We start from the raw sequence: 17,283 nt of genomic DNA on the forward strand, positions 1-17,283 counted from the left end.
TGAATTCAGAGACAGAATCATGATACAGCAACTTAAGCAAAAAAATTCTTCTAGAATGAAACAAGCCTGATTCCTTGTTCTGGTCACACCCTGACCTTTTGAAAATACACATAAAAGACAGACACTCATGCCACAACCTGTCAAACAGTTCCAGATTTTCTACTAAGGAATTATTTTTCGGATGCTATTTAAGAAGGCCCCATGGGACTGTGAGACCTGTGCAGAGGTCAACTCAAGAGGAAGCCCCTTTGCTCTTGGGGCCACTCCTGTGCATTTTCCCTCGCTCAGCAAGTTGGCTTATCTGGTTCTTTTCTGCTGAGCATACAAGTGGCACTAAGCACTGCAGAAACACCATATCTCAGCAACAGGTTCATAGCTCTATGCACTTTCCAATTTTTCTTTCCCAGTAGGAGAGGGAGGGCTTACAACTTTTCAAATAAAGTGGACCTTCTGAATAAATCCAAAGGAAAGTGAATTCATTCCAGTCTTTGTGTTCATCCTTTCCAAGTAGTTCAAACCAAAGCACTAAGTGAATGTTAAACTGTTTCTCGCTTTTGGAAAGGAGAGGAGGGAGTAGAGGACACAAGAACTACAGCCTCCGCCATCCTCCGCCTGGCTCCCTCCAGTAAATAGGGGCAGCTTGGGATCAGCTTCCATTCAGCACTTTCTGCTCAATCTCAAAAACAACTTTTTTGCTCTGGCACCTGCTTAATTTATAATCCCCTGCTATAAACTTCTCCAAACAACTTGAAGCTGCAAATGCCTTCCAACATGTTGTCAGGGGAATGAATGCTTCCCAACCACTTCTTTAGTAATGCTGGAACAAAAGCGCTCACTGGAGCTTTTTGAGAATTTGGTCTCTTCTTCTCCCAGGTTTCTTGGCATCAGAAATCAATTTTGCTGGAGCTGTGCCATCTAAAAGAGTACAAAATCAGGGCTCTCTTATAGATGATGACTTTGTCCCTCTGACGGGACCTCCCGTATATATTCAGTCATTTGGCAAACTATTAGGGCAAAAAGTTTAATCTTATTTGGAAGTGGTGTGCACACCATTCTGATCATTGTCAGTACTTACAGTCTGCAGTCGACACCACTCTTAAGCATCGAAGTTCCATTTAGGGTTTTAGTGGCCCTGGCCTGGAACTTCAAGATGTTGGGCTTTGAAGCATCCAGCCCACTCATCTCTTTCATTTCTCCCACTAGATAATGGATCGATGGACACCATGCTGAAGGAACACACCACACATAAAGGAATCGGTAGGAGGGAGGGACTACTTGACAGAATTGGGAAAATGTTATGGAGAGGGATATTTGAATCTCATCCTGAAGGACGAATGCATTAGTTTTTCATTGCTGTGATAGAACACCTGAGAAAACCAGTTTAACATTCCCAACCTGGGAAAAATTTTGGTGGGGTACCAGGGATTGAACTCAGGGGCACTTGACCACTGAGCCACATCCTCAGTTCTATTTTGTATCTTATTTAGAGACAGGGTCTCACTGAGTTGCTTAGCGCCTTGCTTTTGCTGAGGCTGGCTTTGAACTCACAATCCTCCTGCTTTAGCCTCCTGAGCCACTGGGATTACAGGTGTGTGCCACCGTGCCTGGATAAAAGGGAAAATTAATTGTGGCTTACAATTCCAGAGGTTTTTTAAGCCCATTATCAGCAGGCTCCACTGTTTCTAGGCCTGTGGCGAGGTGGAAAGGCATGGGTGAACAAAGCTGCTCACTTTATGCCAGCCAGGAAGCACAGAGAGACAGAGGAAGGGACAAGATATAGTCCTACAGGGCATGTTCCTAAGGACCTGCTCCTTCCAACTGGGTTCCACCTCCTATAGTTTCCACCTAATCCCAATGGTCCAATTCAGCTATAAATTCTTCAATGGGTGAATCCATCGATGAGGTGAGAACACTCATGATCTAATCATTTCCCCAAACCCTACCTCTGAACACTGCTGCATTGGCAAGAAGCCTTCAACATGTGAGCATGTGGGGAACAGTCCAGATCCACACTAATAATGAACATGAACTTAGCTGCCAGAAAGTAGTAGGATATCAAGGACAGCATAGACAAGACACATGTGCAATCAAGGAACACACACGTGTAGACGGTGAAGCACTCTGTCCAGCTGTCAAGTGCCAAAGAGCACAATTACAGTGTTCACACATTAGTTACTGCAGGTTCAACAACCCATTAGACTGCAATCTTCCCTCTTCCTTAAGCAGCCCAGCTCAACGCCTGCATCTCTGTTTTTTCTTCATCCTTAGTTCCTGCGTCCAATGAGCAATAAGTTGACTTCTTCTCTAATCCCTGATACTGGCTAGACTCTGGTACTGAGGACATCACCATGATGCACTAACCTGAATCATTCTAGCAACTCCAGCCTCACCCCCTCCCAGTACTATCAGTAGACAAAACTAAACCACCTTCTTCAAGAGAGCTCCTTCTTATTACTAGTACCATTATTTAATGACTATCAACTAGTGATTGACAAAAATCTAAACCCAGCACTCTGGAATACTGTTCTCCCATATGAACGTCCACGCTCCCCATCATTCTTATATGAAGCTTCTGGTCCAGCCACACCTGTCTCCTCACTGCCCAGGGCACATACCTTCTGCTTCTGCATATTTACCTCTGTTATACCAGAACAAACTCCTTCTTCCTCTTCAGTTTCCTATCCACCCACTCCCAGTAATCCAAGGCTTCCCTCACACGAGGACCCAAGTAGTCTTACCCCGCAAAACTCCTGGCGCACTTCTGGAATACCTACACAATTAAAACAGCTTTTGTTTTATACTTTCAAAAACTATAGTTCACAACTAATCTGTAAAATTTAAGAGAAGATTCTGTACTTCAGAAAATCTTTCTAAACTGCCCCTAATTTGATGCCCACAGTTAGTGATGATGAGCGTTGTTTACTGGTGGTAAGGAGGAAGTCGCCAATGAGCCTGGGAGCTATCCTTGATCTTTCCTTTTCTTTGTCAACAAGTCCCACCCACTTTGCTCCAACTCCACTAACCAACACTAGTCCCCAGCTCCCTATTTCCTGTCTGAACAACTGCAGTAGCTTTGCAGATGCCCATTTCTACTCTTGACTTTTATAATCCATTTCCAATGCCACAGCTTAAATGAGTGTTAAAAATTGTACAAAAAAAATATATATATATCCCCTTAAAACACATTGACACCCGCCCATAACTCTCAAAATAAAACTTCATCTATCCCAGACTAAACTACATCATACAATTATCTTTTTGTTCCTTCCTCTTCTCACCAGCTCCCCATGCACATTCAGCCACTCAGGGAAATGTTACAGGGAACATTTGAGCTCCTTTGGAAGTCGTCTAAGTGTCAGCCTGCCTCAGGGACCACAGGCCCTGAGCGCCACTCTGATCCACTCTGAAGATATCCTGCCTGCTGCTCCCTCTTACTGGATTCACAGGTGTCCCAGCTCCTCTGCTCTGCTCCTGCAGAAGCTGCCTCCTCTGTCAGATCTGTTTTAAGGTACTTGCTCAGAGCAGGCTCTGAGCACCCAGTCAGTCCACTGGCAGCCCCTCCCGCCCTGCGTGCTTCCTTTAGAGTGCGCCCATCTCTCTGTAATTAGACTTCTTTATTGCGGCCTCCCCAGCCAGACTCCTTGGCTTCAAGAACCCTGTCTGTCTAGTTCATGGCACTGCCACATATAAACATTCAAGAAAAGTTTAGTGAGTGAATGAGCACGTCTGAGACCTCAGCTGAGAATGGATGGTCTCTACTTAAGATGTGGCATCTGTAAATGTGGTTCATCAGGGCTGCTCACATGGTAGTGACTGGTCAGGGAGCCAGTGCAATCAACTTTTACAGCAGACTTCAGAAGCGTCTACCCAAGAAATAAAGCAAACCTACTTTTTCCCCATTCTTGAAATTCTGATACTATCCTATTACACTAGGATATGCAGTACAGCAACATTATGTGGACATCAAAAATAATTTAAAAATCTTTAGTTTTATGTCTATTTCCTTTACTAGCTCCACAGAGGTAGAAAAATGAATATGCTGAGTTAGGTTTCTGCATCCTTAGTTCTGACACTGTGATTCACTCAACTGGTAAGTGGTGCACAAGGAAATGAGCTTGAGGGGCAGGTTAATGTGTACAACACTGAAATGCAGGTGCCAGGTGGGCAGTCACCCTGCTAGTCATCCACCATTGAGCACTTGCTGAGGTTCCTGAGTTATCTCCTGTGTATGTGGTAAATGAACGTAATTAACCTGTACAAACCCCTGAACAATCAACACTAATTACATATGAGGTCCCTTCACTGTGAAATGTATCTGTGATGAAATAACACACAGTACGTTTCAGTAACTTTGGACAATGCTAACTTTTGAACTGTAATCTATTACTGGGTTAAGGCAGTGATGATCTATCTATCTATCTTCCTGCCTTCCTTTCTTCCTCCCTGCCCCTCTCATCACTGGGGATTGAACTCAGGGGCACTCTACCACCAACCTACATCCTTGGCCCTTTTTATTTTGAGACAGGGTCTCAGTTGCCAAGGCTGGACCTGAAATTGTGATCCTTCTGAGATGACGTGTGTGTGTGTGTGGCAGTTATAATATTTCTTAAGAATGTCCCAACAGCGGTGACAGGGGTGAATATTTTCATAAGCTCCTTTCCTATCAATACAAAAGAAAACTGAAGGAAGCCTACCAACTACTTTTCTCCTGACGCCACTGCAGGAGGCGACGAGAATGAGCATTTTACTTCTCCATGCTAACAACAGGGCCTGTAATTTTTATGCAGAGGACAAAGCTCGTAGCTTTGCTTACAGAAGAAAGTAGCTGTTAAAGAGTCTAAGCAAGAGAGCAGACCAATGTACCACTGCTCAAAGAGAAGCCTCTAATCGAAAACAGCAAGTATAAAGTCTCACTCCTGCTCTACGAAGGACAGGCTGGAAGTCTGAGCGGGTCTGCGCTCATTCAATACTAAGCAAGTGGAAGGTGAGACAATCAGATGGTGGATCCTGCTGGCCTCCAACTCTGTCCCCAAAGAAGAAGGTGGGACAGAGAAGGGCAAAAGCAATTAGCGTGTAATGTGTCTTTCTTATTTCAATACCAAAACACAAATGCGCTCTGAACCAAAATGAAGTTCACTGTCAAAGATAGCATATGATATTGTTAAATGAATTAATAAATGAACTTAATAAATGTATTTATTTTAAAATTGGGTTGAGATTTATTTGCTCTTTATTAAAATTGTAGCATACTTGGAATTATTGTATAAAAACAGGTATATGCCATGAAATAAATGGTACATTATTAAAACAATGAAAAAAAAAAGCAGTTAGCATGCTCTCTCTTTCTTTTCTCTCTTTGTTTTGGGGGGCAGGGGATTGAACTCAGGGGCACTCGGCCACAGAGCCACATCCCCATTTTGTATTTTATTTAGAGACAGAGTCTCACTGAGTTGCTTAGTGCCTCACTTTTGCTGAGGCTGGCTTTGAACTTATGATCCTCCTGCCTCAGCTGCCAGGATCACAGGTGAGCGCCACCTCGCCCGGCAGCAGTACTCTAAGGATTCTCAGTGCTCTTCAAAATCCCACCAGCCTTAAACTCCTGACTTCATTTCTAGTAAACTTTCCCTATGTGCTAGAAGAAACTCATACCAACCTCATATCCTAAATAGGAGGTTTCAATACAGTTTCCTCTAATTCAGGGGCTGGTCAACATAAACAATTTAAGGGACAGAAGACTGCAAATCCTTGAGTTCAGTAATATTAAACAAATTGCAGTTATTCACAGGCATAGGCAACTGGTTACTGATGAATGCTACTATGACTATAAAACCAGGCATCAAATTGTATCTATTCAGTTACCATAAAAATTACAGTTTTGTGTGCCTACTTGTAAGCATGTGTGCATGCATGTGTGTAAGAGCAGGATTTATTCAAAGGAGAAGAAAAGACAGAACTGCTGTAGGGCAAGAAGCGACCTGATGGGGCTGCCCTCAAAGAGTCATTAAAATTGTTTTTAAAAAGAAACAAATATTTTGCAGTAGAGAGAGCCACAAAATAACTATGGGCGAAAAATACATTCAAGTTTTTATATTCATTAGTATGCTAACTCCAAAAAGGAAAAAAACAAACATACAAACAAAACAAAACTACTTACCTGCCTGTATCCCATCATTTAAGCGTTTAAAAAAATCATTCTCTCCATTTTTCCATTTATGATGTATACTGCTTTGCAAAGCCTTATTGCTTGAAGGTTATATTTGTTTTATCTAACAAAATATTTTGTCAAGATCTTATTTCCCCCAAGCATTACATTTTCCTAGCATCTCTGAAGAGAGGGAAAAGGCAAATTTCTTCATTACCATAGTATATGATATGCAGGCCAAGTACCTCTTTTCTGGAATGCATGGGACTCTAAGTGTTTGGGTTTCAGCTTTTTAAATATTTATTTATTAAATTTTTGGAGTATTTTTATATACATGAGATATCTTAGAGATGGGACTCAAGTCTAAACACAAAATCCATTTAAGTTTCATATAAACCTTACACAAATAGCCTGAAAATAATTTTATACAACATGTTTTACGTGTCTGCATTTTGAGTGTGATCCATCACACGAGGTCTGGTATGGAATTTTCCACTTCTGGCATCATACGGTACAAGAAGTTTCAGCATTCTGGATTTTTGTATTAGGGGTCCTTAACCTGTACATTTATATTTCTTATTATTCCCATAATAATTGTGTGACACATTAAGGCATCTGTCATTTATTCCCACACAGAAATGGAAGCAGTAAACCTCAGACCACTGTTCTACGACCAACTCACTCTCTGGCAGTATGTTTTAACTCTCTATTCTTTCAAGGTCAAGAACTCTGGCCAGGTATAGGAAGCATTAAGATGGACACATGACTCCTCCCCTCCATAGAGCTAGAGTTGTCACCTTTGCCTCTGATTTCCTTTCTTCTTTGGACTCATTATGGTTTGGGAGGCAGAGAAACCATGGGAAGCACTCAAATTCAAGGTTGCAACCGAGCCAATCACTGTCACACCTTACACCCCCACATCTCCACCCTTAACCCAGAATTCTAACTTACAAATTATTCATTTATATTACAGCTTTAGTATACGAAATGATAGCCTGTGTCCTTCCAAAAGATGATGCAGCTCTCTAAAAGACTTGCTGCACAGGACTCATACCCCAGCCACTCCCTATTTGTCCTAATTATGTTTTCTTTATGCATTACAAATTGAATTTTAGGTACCACTTTGATATCATGAGAACTATTAACACTTTAAACAATAGATAAGGTGATTTTGTAACCTGGATGCTTACTCTATATCATCTAAATCTAAATCCTAAGGAACCAGAGTTTCTATGTGGAAAAGCATTTTACTTGAATCTCTAAACTGGAAAATAAAAATTACCTTAAGAATGATGAAGGGGACTTATAGGGAAAATACAAACTGCAAGAAATAGCAAAAGCCAAAGATCTAGGTAAAAGATGAAGATTATCAATTAGACCAACAGATTAACTAAAGATAAGTTTTATCACTATTACTCAAAATAGCAATCCTCAAGACCATTCTACAACACATTTGAATATTCAACACTTCCCTTTATGTTAAGAGTCCTAGTGTAACAAGGATTTTATTGATTTGTTTCATCATTTGAAACCTTCTAAATACCTTTAGCATCAGCACACTTGCAGCCAGAGCCTGGTATAAACACAGGCATCTTTACGCTGAAACAAATCCTCTGTTCCAGACTTAGAGCGCCCACTTACAAGTGTGTGGTCTCCCCAAAGGCCCAGACAAAACCACTTCTCTGATCATATGAACTGAACACAGTTAAATATTACATTTGAAAAACTACATATGAACAGGGCTTTAACAGACAAGACTGCAAATACCAGGGGGAAGGTGGGTGAGACTATAAGACCTTCAGGACATTTAATCTTTTGAGCAGCTGTTAGGAAATCCTTATAGTAGGTGGATAAAAACAAATAAGGCCTAGATTCATTAAAAGATAAGGCTCAACTCGTTTCCCATCATCACAGAGTTGGACAAGAAAAGGGGAAAACCAATTTGATTTTAAGAATACTCAGGATTTGACAAGAGACTCAGACCCTGTAGCTTCGAACTGGATCCCCGAGCACCAAGAAACTTTAACAAGTTACAACTGCTACTCAACATCCTATGCCAATCATTCAGGGAGTTGCTCTAGATAAGAACAAGTGCAAACCGAAAGCATAAGTGGAAGAAGGAAAAGAAGATTAACGAAAATATCATAAAGAAAGCAAAATATCATTAACTGAGCATTCCTCTGTAGTCACTTTGCTGCCCTGCAGACACTCCTGTCCACTAAGGAACCTCTGTGGATACAGGTGCCTGAAGAGTGTATGCAGCAAGGAAGCAGAGAATCTGAGAGGGGGCTGTTGGGTCACTCAGATAAATTCATCAAGAAAAGGGACCTGAGACTAAGCGATCTCTGCACACAGTAGACAATACTAACGCCCTGTGACATTAAACCTCAGGACAAATTTCAGATCCATAAAAAGGATGACGATAATTCCCAAGTTACTGTAAAACCTGGACCTCCAACAGAGACCACATTAGCATCCTTATGTGGTTTTGTCAACATCATCTATGAATCAAATTCTAGATTTAAATGGCAAAATAGGATCATCAATAATCAGGTCTTGGAACCTAAGCAATAAATAAATGTTTGGTACAAGACAGCCGTGAGGTGAGATGCACACAGCAGAACACTCAAGCAAGTTCTGCCTGGCAGCAGAAGGGAGATGTTTAACAGCAACACAAGATGATAAAGCCTTAAAAAAGGAGAGACCCACCTCCCTAAGCTACACACATACGGAGCAAAACAAAAACAGTGGGAAATTTAGGCTTAAAGGGAATTTGCTCCTCATGTAGCACAACGAACCTCATTTCAGAGACAAGAAAACTCAGTCCTGGAAAAGTTGTCCAAGAAGACCTACACTGGATGTGAGGCTAGCCTCATTCCACCCTCACTAGCCCCATTTTCTCTCAAAAAATAAGAAGGGAAAAAAAGCCATTTATGTTGTTAGCTAACTCATCAAAGGATCTGAAAATCTTGGGAATCTTTATTTCCTTTACTCTCAAGGACTGAAAGTTCAATGAAATATTGCCGAAAGACAGTAGAATGAATTGGACATAACTTTTCTATGTTCATATATGAATACATGACCAGTGAACTCCACAAAATGTACAACCACAAGAACGGGATCCTAATTAGAGTAAGTTATACTCCACGTATGTATAATGTGTCAAAATATACTCTACTGTCATGTATAACTAAAAAGAACAAATGAAAATTAAAAAAAAAATACTACCAGAGGTCTCTAGAAAAACCTAACATCTCAAAAGTGAACAGAGACCAGGAACCTGTACAGAGCCATTATAATGTCACTGCAGAAGTACAGAGTGATTTATCTCTCAGATCTTTCCTCATGCAATACGCCCCAGGAACCAGGCTCAGAGGAAGGGGTCTGAATTCCACATGGGGGGGGGGGGTCAATGGAATCAGGCCTGGGCCAGAGGGGTCCCAGAGACAGCAGTATTCCAATTTCCAAAGGGAAATTTCCTATGAGTCCCATGGAGGACTCAGGGTTGAGGACTGCTGTGTATGTGGAGTCTGACTTTCTTTCTTTTAGTCTTGCCATTCTTAAGGGGCCTCAGTTATGCCTACATTTAGTTTTCCCAACAAGTCAAAGGAAGACAAGTTACTTTGTTAGTGTGACAGAGTTGCATTTGCTCCCTCTGTTGAGCATAGAGGAAGCAATAGATACATGACTTCTAAACTGAACAACTTCAGACCTCTTGTGAACTACTATGAGGTTCACTAAAGACATTAAACAAAACTCAGATTCATGAAACTTCAGAGATTACCAGACTTTAAAATATTCAATTAATGATATCACAGATCTAAATGTTTAAGCTTCAAAGGAAACAATAAAAACCAACAAGTTCTAAAACATACAAATTCATTTTGTTTCAATGTAATTCTCTGATGTATCATCCATACAAAACAGATGGGATCCAAAAGACAAATATCACTGGCATTAAAATAACTAAGCAGTTTCTAGGTAAGAATAAAGATTATTCAAATTATTTTGAAGTAGCCTTGAAACTGATAAAGAACTACAAAACATTCTATCACTTCAATAGCCAAATAAAGTAATTCATCTGTTATTGAAGAAAAATATTGACTGATTCATGTTTATTGGTAAGATGTTAAAAATACCTACACTACCAGTTTCACAAAAGGGTTGAAAATGAAAATTAAATGTGAAAGTGCTTGAAAGTCATTTAAATTATAACATACTGTAAGCTATCAAGTGGTAGGTTTACACAATGAACAGTTAAATACAAGGAATGTTCTAAGTTGACAGTTATGAGTTGAAGAACAGCCATTATGAACTTGGAGTCTACTGCTAGTTCAGTCATTAAGTACTAGTAACCTCATAAAACAAGTCAAAAATGCTCAATGAGTCCCCATTCTCCTACTTTAGAAAGTGACAGAATCCGACCACAGGAGGTCTTTCCTAACTGGCAGGTATCACTATCTTGGTAGGCCTGTGTGCAGACCTGTTAAGTGTTCAAAATACTATTATACATTTCTTCACAGTGGCTCAAAGACTGAATGAAAGACACATTTTATCCCTCACTTGTCAGATTACTGAATCAAAGAGAAGACTAAGTCATCTATCAACTCAGAGCTAATGTGAGTAAAAACTGGAAACAAGAAGTAGGCCCTCAAACTCTTGAGTGTGCTTGGTTAACAAGGAAATGCAATGGAGCCAAGCCTTTATGCCCAGTGTGCTGTGACAGAAAGGCAGGCAGGCTTCAACACATTTACCAAGCCTGTAGGCACTGCTCTTTCTGGGTGTGAGAGACCCAGTAATGAACCAAAGAAAAATCTGGCCTCACTGGGCTTATACTATGGTTGAGAAAGATCCACAAAGTAAATGAGTAAAATATAGGGTATATTACAATGGTAAGTGCTATAGAGAAAAATGAATGGAGATAGCATGTATTCCAGGATTTGCAACCTCTTTTAAGTCAACTAGATGCCATTCAAAGAACTACAACAATAACCAATCAAAATTTTCCTGAGTATTTCCCCAAACAATGACAACTACTGTGGATACAGGGAAGGCCCTGGTCTGCTGATTCTATTTGTCAATGACTAATGTCTGAATTGCCAGCTATGAACTGTGTCACATTGGTGGTCTAAACTCCATATTCACAAAGACTATATCCCGGCAAGAAATATAAATACTAAAGTGCAAATATAATTATAGGAGAAAGCCCGAAGCCAGAAGTTTCAAGGACACTTGAACTGCTTCTGACTTAGCACAAACATCTTCTAATGCAAAGGTGAAAATGTAGTTTGTGGGCTGAGTTCTGCTGGGACAAAGCACTAAGAATACAGCACACATCATCTTGCTTTTTCTGACCTGTCAATTCTAGAGACATTCTCTACCATTAGTCTATATTTAACCAGCTTACTGGGCACTTTCTCCAGCTTTTAGCATTTCCCCCCCACCCATCTTCTACTAAAAGAGCAATCCAGTTTGCAGCAAAGTTGCTAAGAGAAAAGATCGCAGCCTCCTGCACGATCTGATATGCTTGTATAAGCACTGTCTTAACCTTTTAATTAAGCTGGTTAGTTGAGCTGGTAAATCAGGTTAAGCTTTGTTTTACTGAAGTTTTAAAATGCACTATTAATCGCTAGAGTATCAAGGTCCTCGGTTTGCAATCGATCCTGAGCATTACAATAGGTCTTGGAAAATCGGTCAACAGCTTTCTTCCTGGGTAACACACAACCCTTCTCTCCAACGGAGTTCTCCCGAGGGGGAAAGTCACGTTAGACGGGAGCGCCGCGGCCTGGGGTCGGTGGCTACCCACCAGGGCTGTCCTTCCGCCCACGCCCGGCGAGGAGGTGTTTGTTTGGCTCCTCCGCGGGGAGGGGCGCTCCCCGTCCGCCGGCGGCGCCCGGCCCAGCCCACTGCGCGTCGATCCGAGGCGAGCGGCCGGCAAACTTCTGCCGGGATCGCGGGCCGGGCCGGGCCGGGCCGGGCGCAGGGCGGCTCTTCCCGGCGGGCCCCGCCCTGCTCGCGGGCGCGGGTCCCGGGCCCGCCCGGGGCACCTCCGGGGCTCCTCCGCGCTGAGCGGCCGCCGCGGGACGGGGGTCCGGGGGGCGCCGAGGGGCCGCGGCCGGGCGGGGGCAGCTCCGAGGGCGCGGGCCCGGCCCCGGGGCGGCACGGCCGCAGCTGTCCGGGCGCCGCGGCCAGGGGGCCCGGCCGGGCGTCTCCCGGAGGGACGCCGCGCTGAGGGCGGCCCCGCGGCCCCCGGGGCCGGGGAGGGGGCCCGGGGGCTCGGACACGCCAGCCCCGCCCGGCCCGGCCCGCCCGCCGGCCGGCCGCGACCCCTCCTCACCTGATGTACGGGCTGGCCGCCGCCAGGATGTTCTTCTGCACCGGGATCTCCTCCCCGTCGAGGACCAGGTGCGCGTCGCAGAAGCGGGACTCCTCTCGGAACGAGCTGAGCGCCCGCAGCAGGCGTGCGGCGTGCTGAGGGTCGGACACCGCGCTGCCCTCGGCCATCGCGGCACCCGCTGCCCAGCGGCCGGTCGGGCTCCCGAGGCCGCCCGGCCCGACCCCTCGAGCCGCCCGCGTCCGGCGCGCGCCCTGTCCGCACACTGCGCGCGCGCGCCCGCCCGGCCCGGCTTTCGGCGCTGCGAGCTGTGGCTGGAGCCTCCGGAACGCGCCTGCGCCATCCGCGAGGCGCGGGGCCGGCGCCTTTAAGGAGCCGCGGCGTTGCGTCATTTCTCCGCGACGCCCTCGCGCCCTGCCCTCTCGCTCCCGTCGCCGGAGGCGGCCAATCGGAAGCCTCCTGGCCTCTCCCCGGCCGGTGGCCGGCGCGCGCTGCCCTGGAGCCCAAGAGCGCTGCGGCGCGGGACCGTGCGCCGGAAGGCCGGGCTCCTGCGGGCTCCTGCGGGCCCAGTGTACTAGCAGTGTGGCCGTGGGCAAGGTGCCCGTCCCCGGCTTCTCCACCTGCAAAATGAAGACGTGGACTCGAGCGAGAGAACGCGAGTGAGCAAGGGCGCGGCAGGTGTGGCGCTCCTGGAGAACGCGGGAAGAGGTCCCCCGAGGACACGGCTCAGGGGAAGCAGAGCCTGAAAAGACCAGTGTGGTTGCGGGCCCGGGAGGAGATGGAGCAGATGAAGCTGGAGAAATACGCGGGAATCCTTAAATTTTGAAGGGCCTGCTTGGCTGTGGTAAGGAAGTTGATCTTGCTCCAGTAGGTGTTAGGAACTACCGAAGGGTTTTTATAAAATAAAGATCGCTAGGCTAGCTCGCAGCAAAGAGTGGGCTGGCGGTGGGGGTGCCAAAAGCAGGTAGGTGCTTAGAAACTGCAGGGCTTGACCCGGGAATGGTGGCCGGGATGAAAGGGTGGAAATGGACAGTAGTGGCTTGCTTTGAAAGAATAGAATTGTGTGGGAGAGGAAGTCCAGATAAATGTTCTGGTTGAGTAACTAACCACTTGGACGTTAGTTCTTTTAAGGAAAGGTGGGAAACACGGAAGAGGTGGGAGGTAGGATGGGACCCGGCTCTTAACCCAGTGATGATCAAGACCGTGACAGGAAACACCTCTAGGTCGGCTCGTCCTGCAGGGCGAGCCTCATACCATCTGAAGTTTCCCTGAAGGTTATGGAAGGCACATGGGACTGTGGAATGTAGCTCCCATTTTGTGTAAACATTAGATACTCAGTAAGCCTCCAAAGAATTAGCCAAGGATCAGAAGACTGGTCAGCATACCTGACAAAAATGAATGCAGTTTTCACTGATCAGCTCAGTCTTCAGCCAATGTGAAACCTCCAGTAGAATCTTAGGTCCTGAGCCAGCCAAGTCTTAGGTCACTGGCAGGAATCAGAGTAGGTATCTGCTTTCAGGGCAGAAGACTGGGTTATGGAAAGGAAGTTAATAGTGGAAGATCCACACATTTCCAATTCCTTCTTCAAAGGCAGTTCAATATTTGTGGATGCAGTGATAAAAATGTCTAGGATTTGCTTCAAAACAAAGGGATAGGGAAAGCAGGTAGGAGTAGAGCTGAAGCAAAAGGGTCCATGAGTTGCTCCTAATTGTTGAACCCAGGTAATGGGTTGCACTATTCTCTATATTTTTCTGTATGTTGAAAAAACATTATATTAAAAAGTAAGACCAGGTACAGTGGTGCATGCTTATAATCCCAGCGATTTGGGAGGCTAAGGCAGGACCATCTGGAGTTCAAGGCCTGCCTCAGCTTCTTAGCAAGTCCCTCAGCAACTTAGTGAGATCCTGTCTAAAAATAAAAGAGTCAGGGATGTGGCTCAGTGGTAAAGTACTTCTGGGTCCAATCCCCACTACCCAAACACACACACAAAACCAAAAAAAGCAAGAGAAGTAATGAGAGCTTATTTTCTCTATCCCCTGAGCATAATCAACACTGCTTTCGCTAAGCAATTACTATACTTGGAACATTGCACTAGCAGTAAACTTGTGATAAATTTATTTGTCCATGTTACCTGCTAACTTGTATGTTTATTCTATCTTGACACAATTTTCAGGTGCCAAGCTTAGTACTTGATACGTAGTAGTATTCATTGAATGTTGGATGAATGAAAGGATAAAAAAAAAAAATCTGTGAATACCAGACACTTAATAAAGTTTTTCTGAATTATACTCTCTGGTCTTAGTTAATTTGTTTTCTTCTCAGTTGCGCTAAAAAATGGTATATATAATCTGGAGAGTTCTGTGTCCATTGTAGCTATTTGATAAATACTTAATTGATTGCTTGGATTACTGACCTATTCTTCATATGTCAGAGGTTCCAAAATAAAACAAAGAGCCCTCAATAACAGAATCACCTCAGATAACCAGTTATCCTAGAACTGGAGTTCTAGTTATTTTTAGTTGAGATAACTGGAAGTGCATAGGAATTAATCAGGCAGCCTGATTTACCTCTACCAGGAAGCCTCTTCCTTCCTGGTAGAGGTGAATCTTCTGTTTTGATGAAAGGAATAGGAACACCTGGGTAGAGGCTCTTACACAACATCAATCAGAAGAAAGGTAGTTGCTGGCTGGAGAAGCTTATGTATGCAACTGGCAGAGCAAATCAGCAGAAGACCCCATGGATACTTTTTTTTTTACTTAAAAAAATTACATATATATTATATATATTATATTTTATATTATATATATTTTATTCATTTATTTATATGTGGTGCTGAGAATCGAACCCAGTGCCTCACACATGGTAGGCAAGTGCTCTACAACTGAGCCACAACCCTAGCCCCCCACAGACACTTTTAATACCGCTCACACTACTTCCAGTATTTCCCACCACTGCATCTGCCTGGTGAACTTTGGGTCATCCTTTGAAAGCCAGCTCAAACAGGAAACCTTCAGCCAGCTTCCCAGGACAGGGCAGCTCAGCCATCTCTGTGGCCCTACTATGCTATGTTCATGCTTTCTGGTTGCACTTGCCACACTCACTGTACTTCAATTTACTGGTTTATAAGTCTGTCCCCCTGCTGGATGTGAGCTCCTCCCAAGGTAGGAGCTGTGTTGTGCCCCCATCACATGCTTTACATAATTAGTTAGAAGTAGCAAATCAGGTAAATGAGACAATGGGATGCAGGATGTCAGACAAATGGGCCAGGTGGGGTTTTGGGGAGCTGAGAACACACATCCCTCCACTCCAGCTGATGACTGTGAGAGCCCATTGGTGCCAGATCTAGCAATTTTTCAAAAGATCCTGAAAGTTCAGTTCTATATATTGAATGCTCTGGTTATTCACCATAAGCAGCTAATTCTACTGGGCTGAGTTTGGCAGAGTAGCATGGGTCTATAGGCAGGATCTAGCTTTAATTTATTATCAGAGGTAATTAGAAAACTCTTTAGTTGACAGAAAAGGGAGTTGATAATACAAAGGACAGTAGGTTGCCAATAAAAAGTGAAGTAATTTGCTGAGTTCAGGTGCCCTAAGAAAGCTCATCCTGGTGCCATGGGGAAAGAAGAGGGTCCAAGCATGGAAGGAGGACTTGGGAGGCAGAACATAGCTTCCTGCTGCAGCAGGAGCCACTCCTGGTTGAGCTGTTGACAGCTTTACAGCCTTTCTCTATATTGTTCAAACTGAGCCGCCCTTGATATTATTTATGACCATCAGAATGGTGCAAATAATGTTGTTGTTTCCCAACATTCCATAGGTATCAGATATCAGCTGTTGTGAAACAATCTAAGACATCTGATACTGGTGTTTCAGTCTCTGATGACTGACTGTATGGAACTCTTCTGTTTTATAGGCCAAATAACCCCCAGCAAAAGAATTTTTTTTTTTTTTTTTTTGGTCTGAAGACTAAAAATTGTGTTTGCAAGATATTAACAGTAATCATTCAACAAATGACTCTGAGCAGCTGCTGTCTGATCTGCTGCAGATACAGTGATGTGAGAGACAGTTATCTCAGTGGTCTGCGGAGACCTTACTGTTTGCACTTTAGTATTTATATTTTTTGCACTGATCATATGTCATTCTTACAACCAGGAAAAAAAGAAATCAGAAAAGAAAAACAAGCAATTTCCACTTGGAAAAAAAAAAAAACAAAAAAAAAACTTTCTTTTGCTTTGGAACGTAAGCCCTCAAGAAAAGAATCACAGGACTGAGGCTGTAGCTCAGTGGTAGAGTGCTTGCTTAGCACATGTGAGGCACTGGGTTCAATCCTCAGCACCCCATGGAAATAAAAGATATTGTGTCCATCTACAACTGAAAAAAAAAAAAAAAATCAATTAAAAAAAAAAAAAGAATCACCTTGGGTGTTTGGGTCTTTATTTTTTAAATAACTATTAGAGAGTCCAATAAATAACTATGAGAAAATGCAATAAAATAAATACTGGAAAACAAAGGAAGAAACCAGTAGTTTGAAAACTCTTTAGAAAACATTGAATCTGATGGATTCAGCTTATTGAAGAGAAAACTGAGGTGCAGACTAGCAGAGGTCTTGGTCAAGGTCATATAAGTGACCTTGTTGGGCAGAATAGAACTGCCTTCCAGCCCTGCAAGCTTTTCCATTACACTAGGTTGGCTTCATAAACATCAATTTGGTTGAGACAGTCTCTTCTGATTCATTTTAAGGTAGACTTCAGACATTTTATTGGGTAATTTTGTCATTTGTCCAAATCTATATATAGCTATTTTCTTTCCG

General features: G+C 43.6%; 1 protein-coding gene across 1 annotated transcript in view; it reads right to left on the minus strand.

The window, feature by feature from the left end:
* The window catches only part of GAN (gigaxonin), a 50,020-nt gene extending 37,137 nt beyond the window's left edge, over positions 1-12,883 (minus strand). The window contains exon 1 of the mRNA XM_079119231.1: positions 12,480-12,883. Within this exon, the coding sequence (XP_078975357.1) occupies positions 12,480-12,868 (389 nt within the window). The 5' untranslated portion in view covers positions 12,869-12,883. The remainder of the gene's footprint in view (positions 1-12,479) is intronic.
* Positions 12,884-17,283: the final 4,400 nt, after the last annotated feature.

Source organism: Sciurus vulgaris (genome assembly GCF_902686455.1).
Source record: "Sciurus vulgaris genome assembly, chromosome: 17".
Classification (NCBI taxonomy): domain Eukaryota; kingdom Metazoa; phylum Chordata; class Mammalia; order Rodentia; family Sciuridae; genus Sciurus; species Sciurus vulgaris.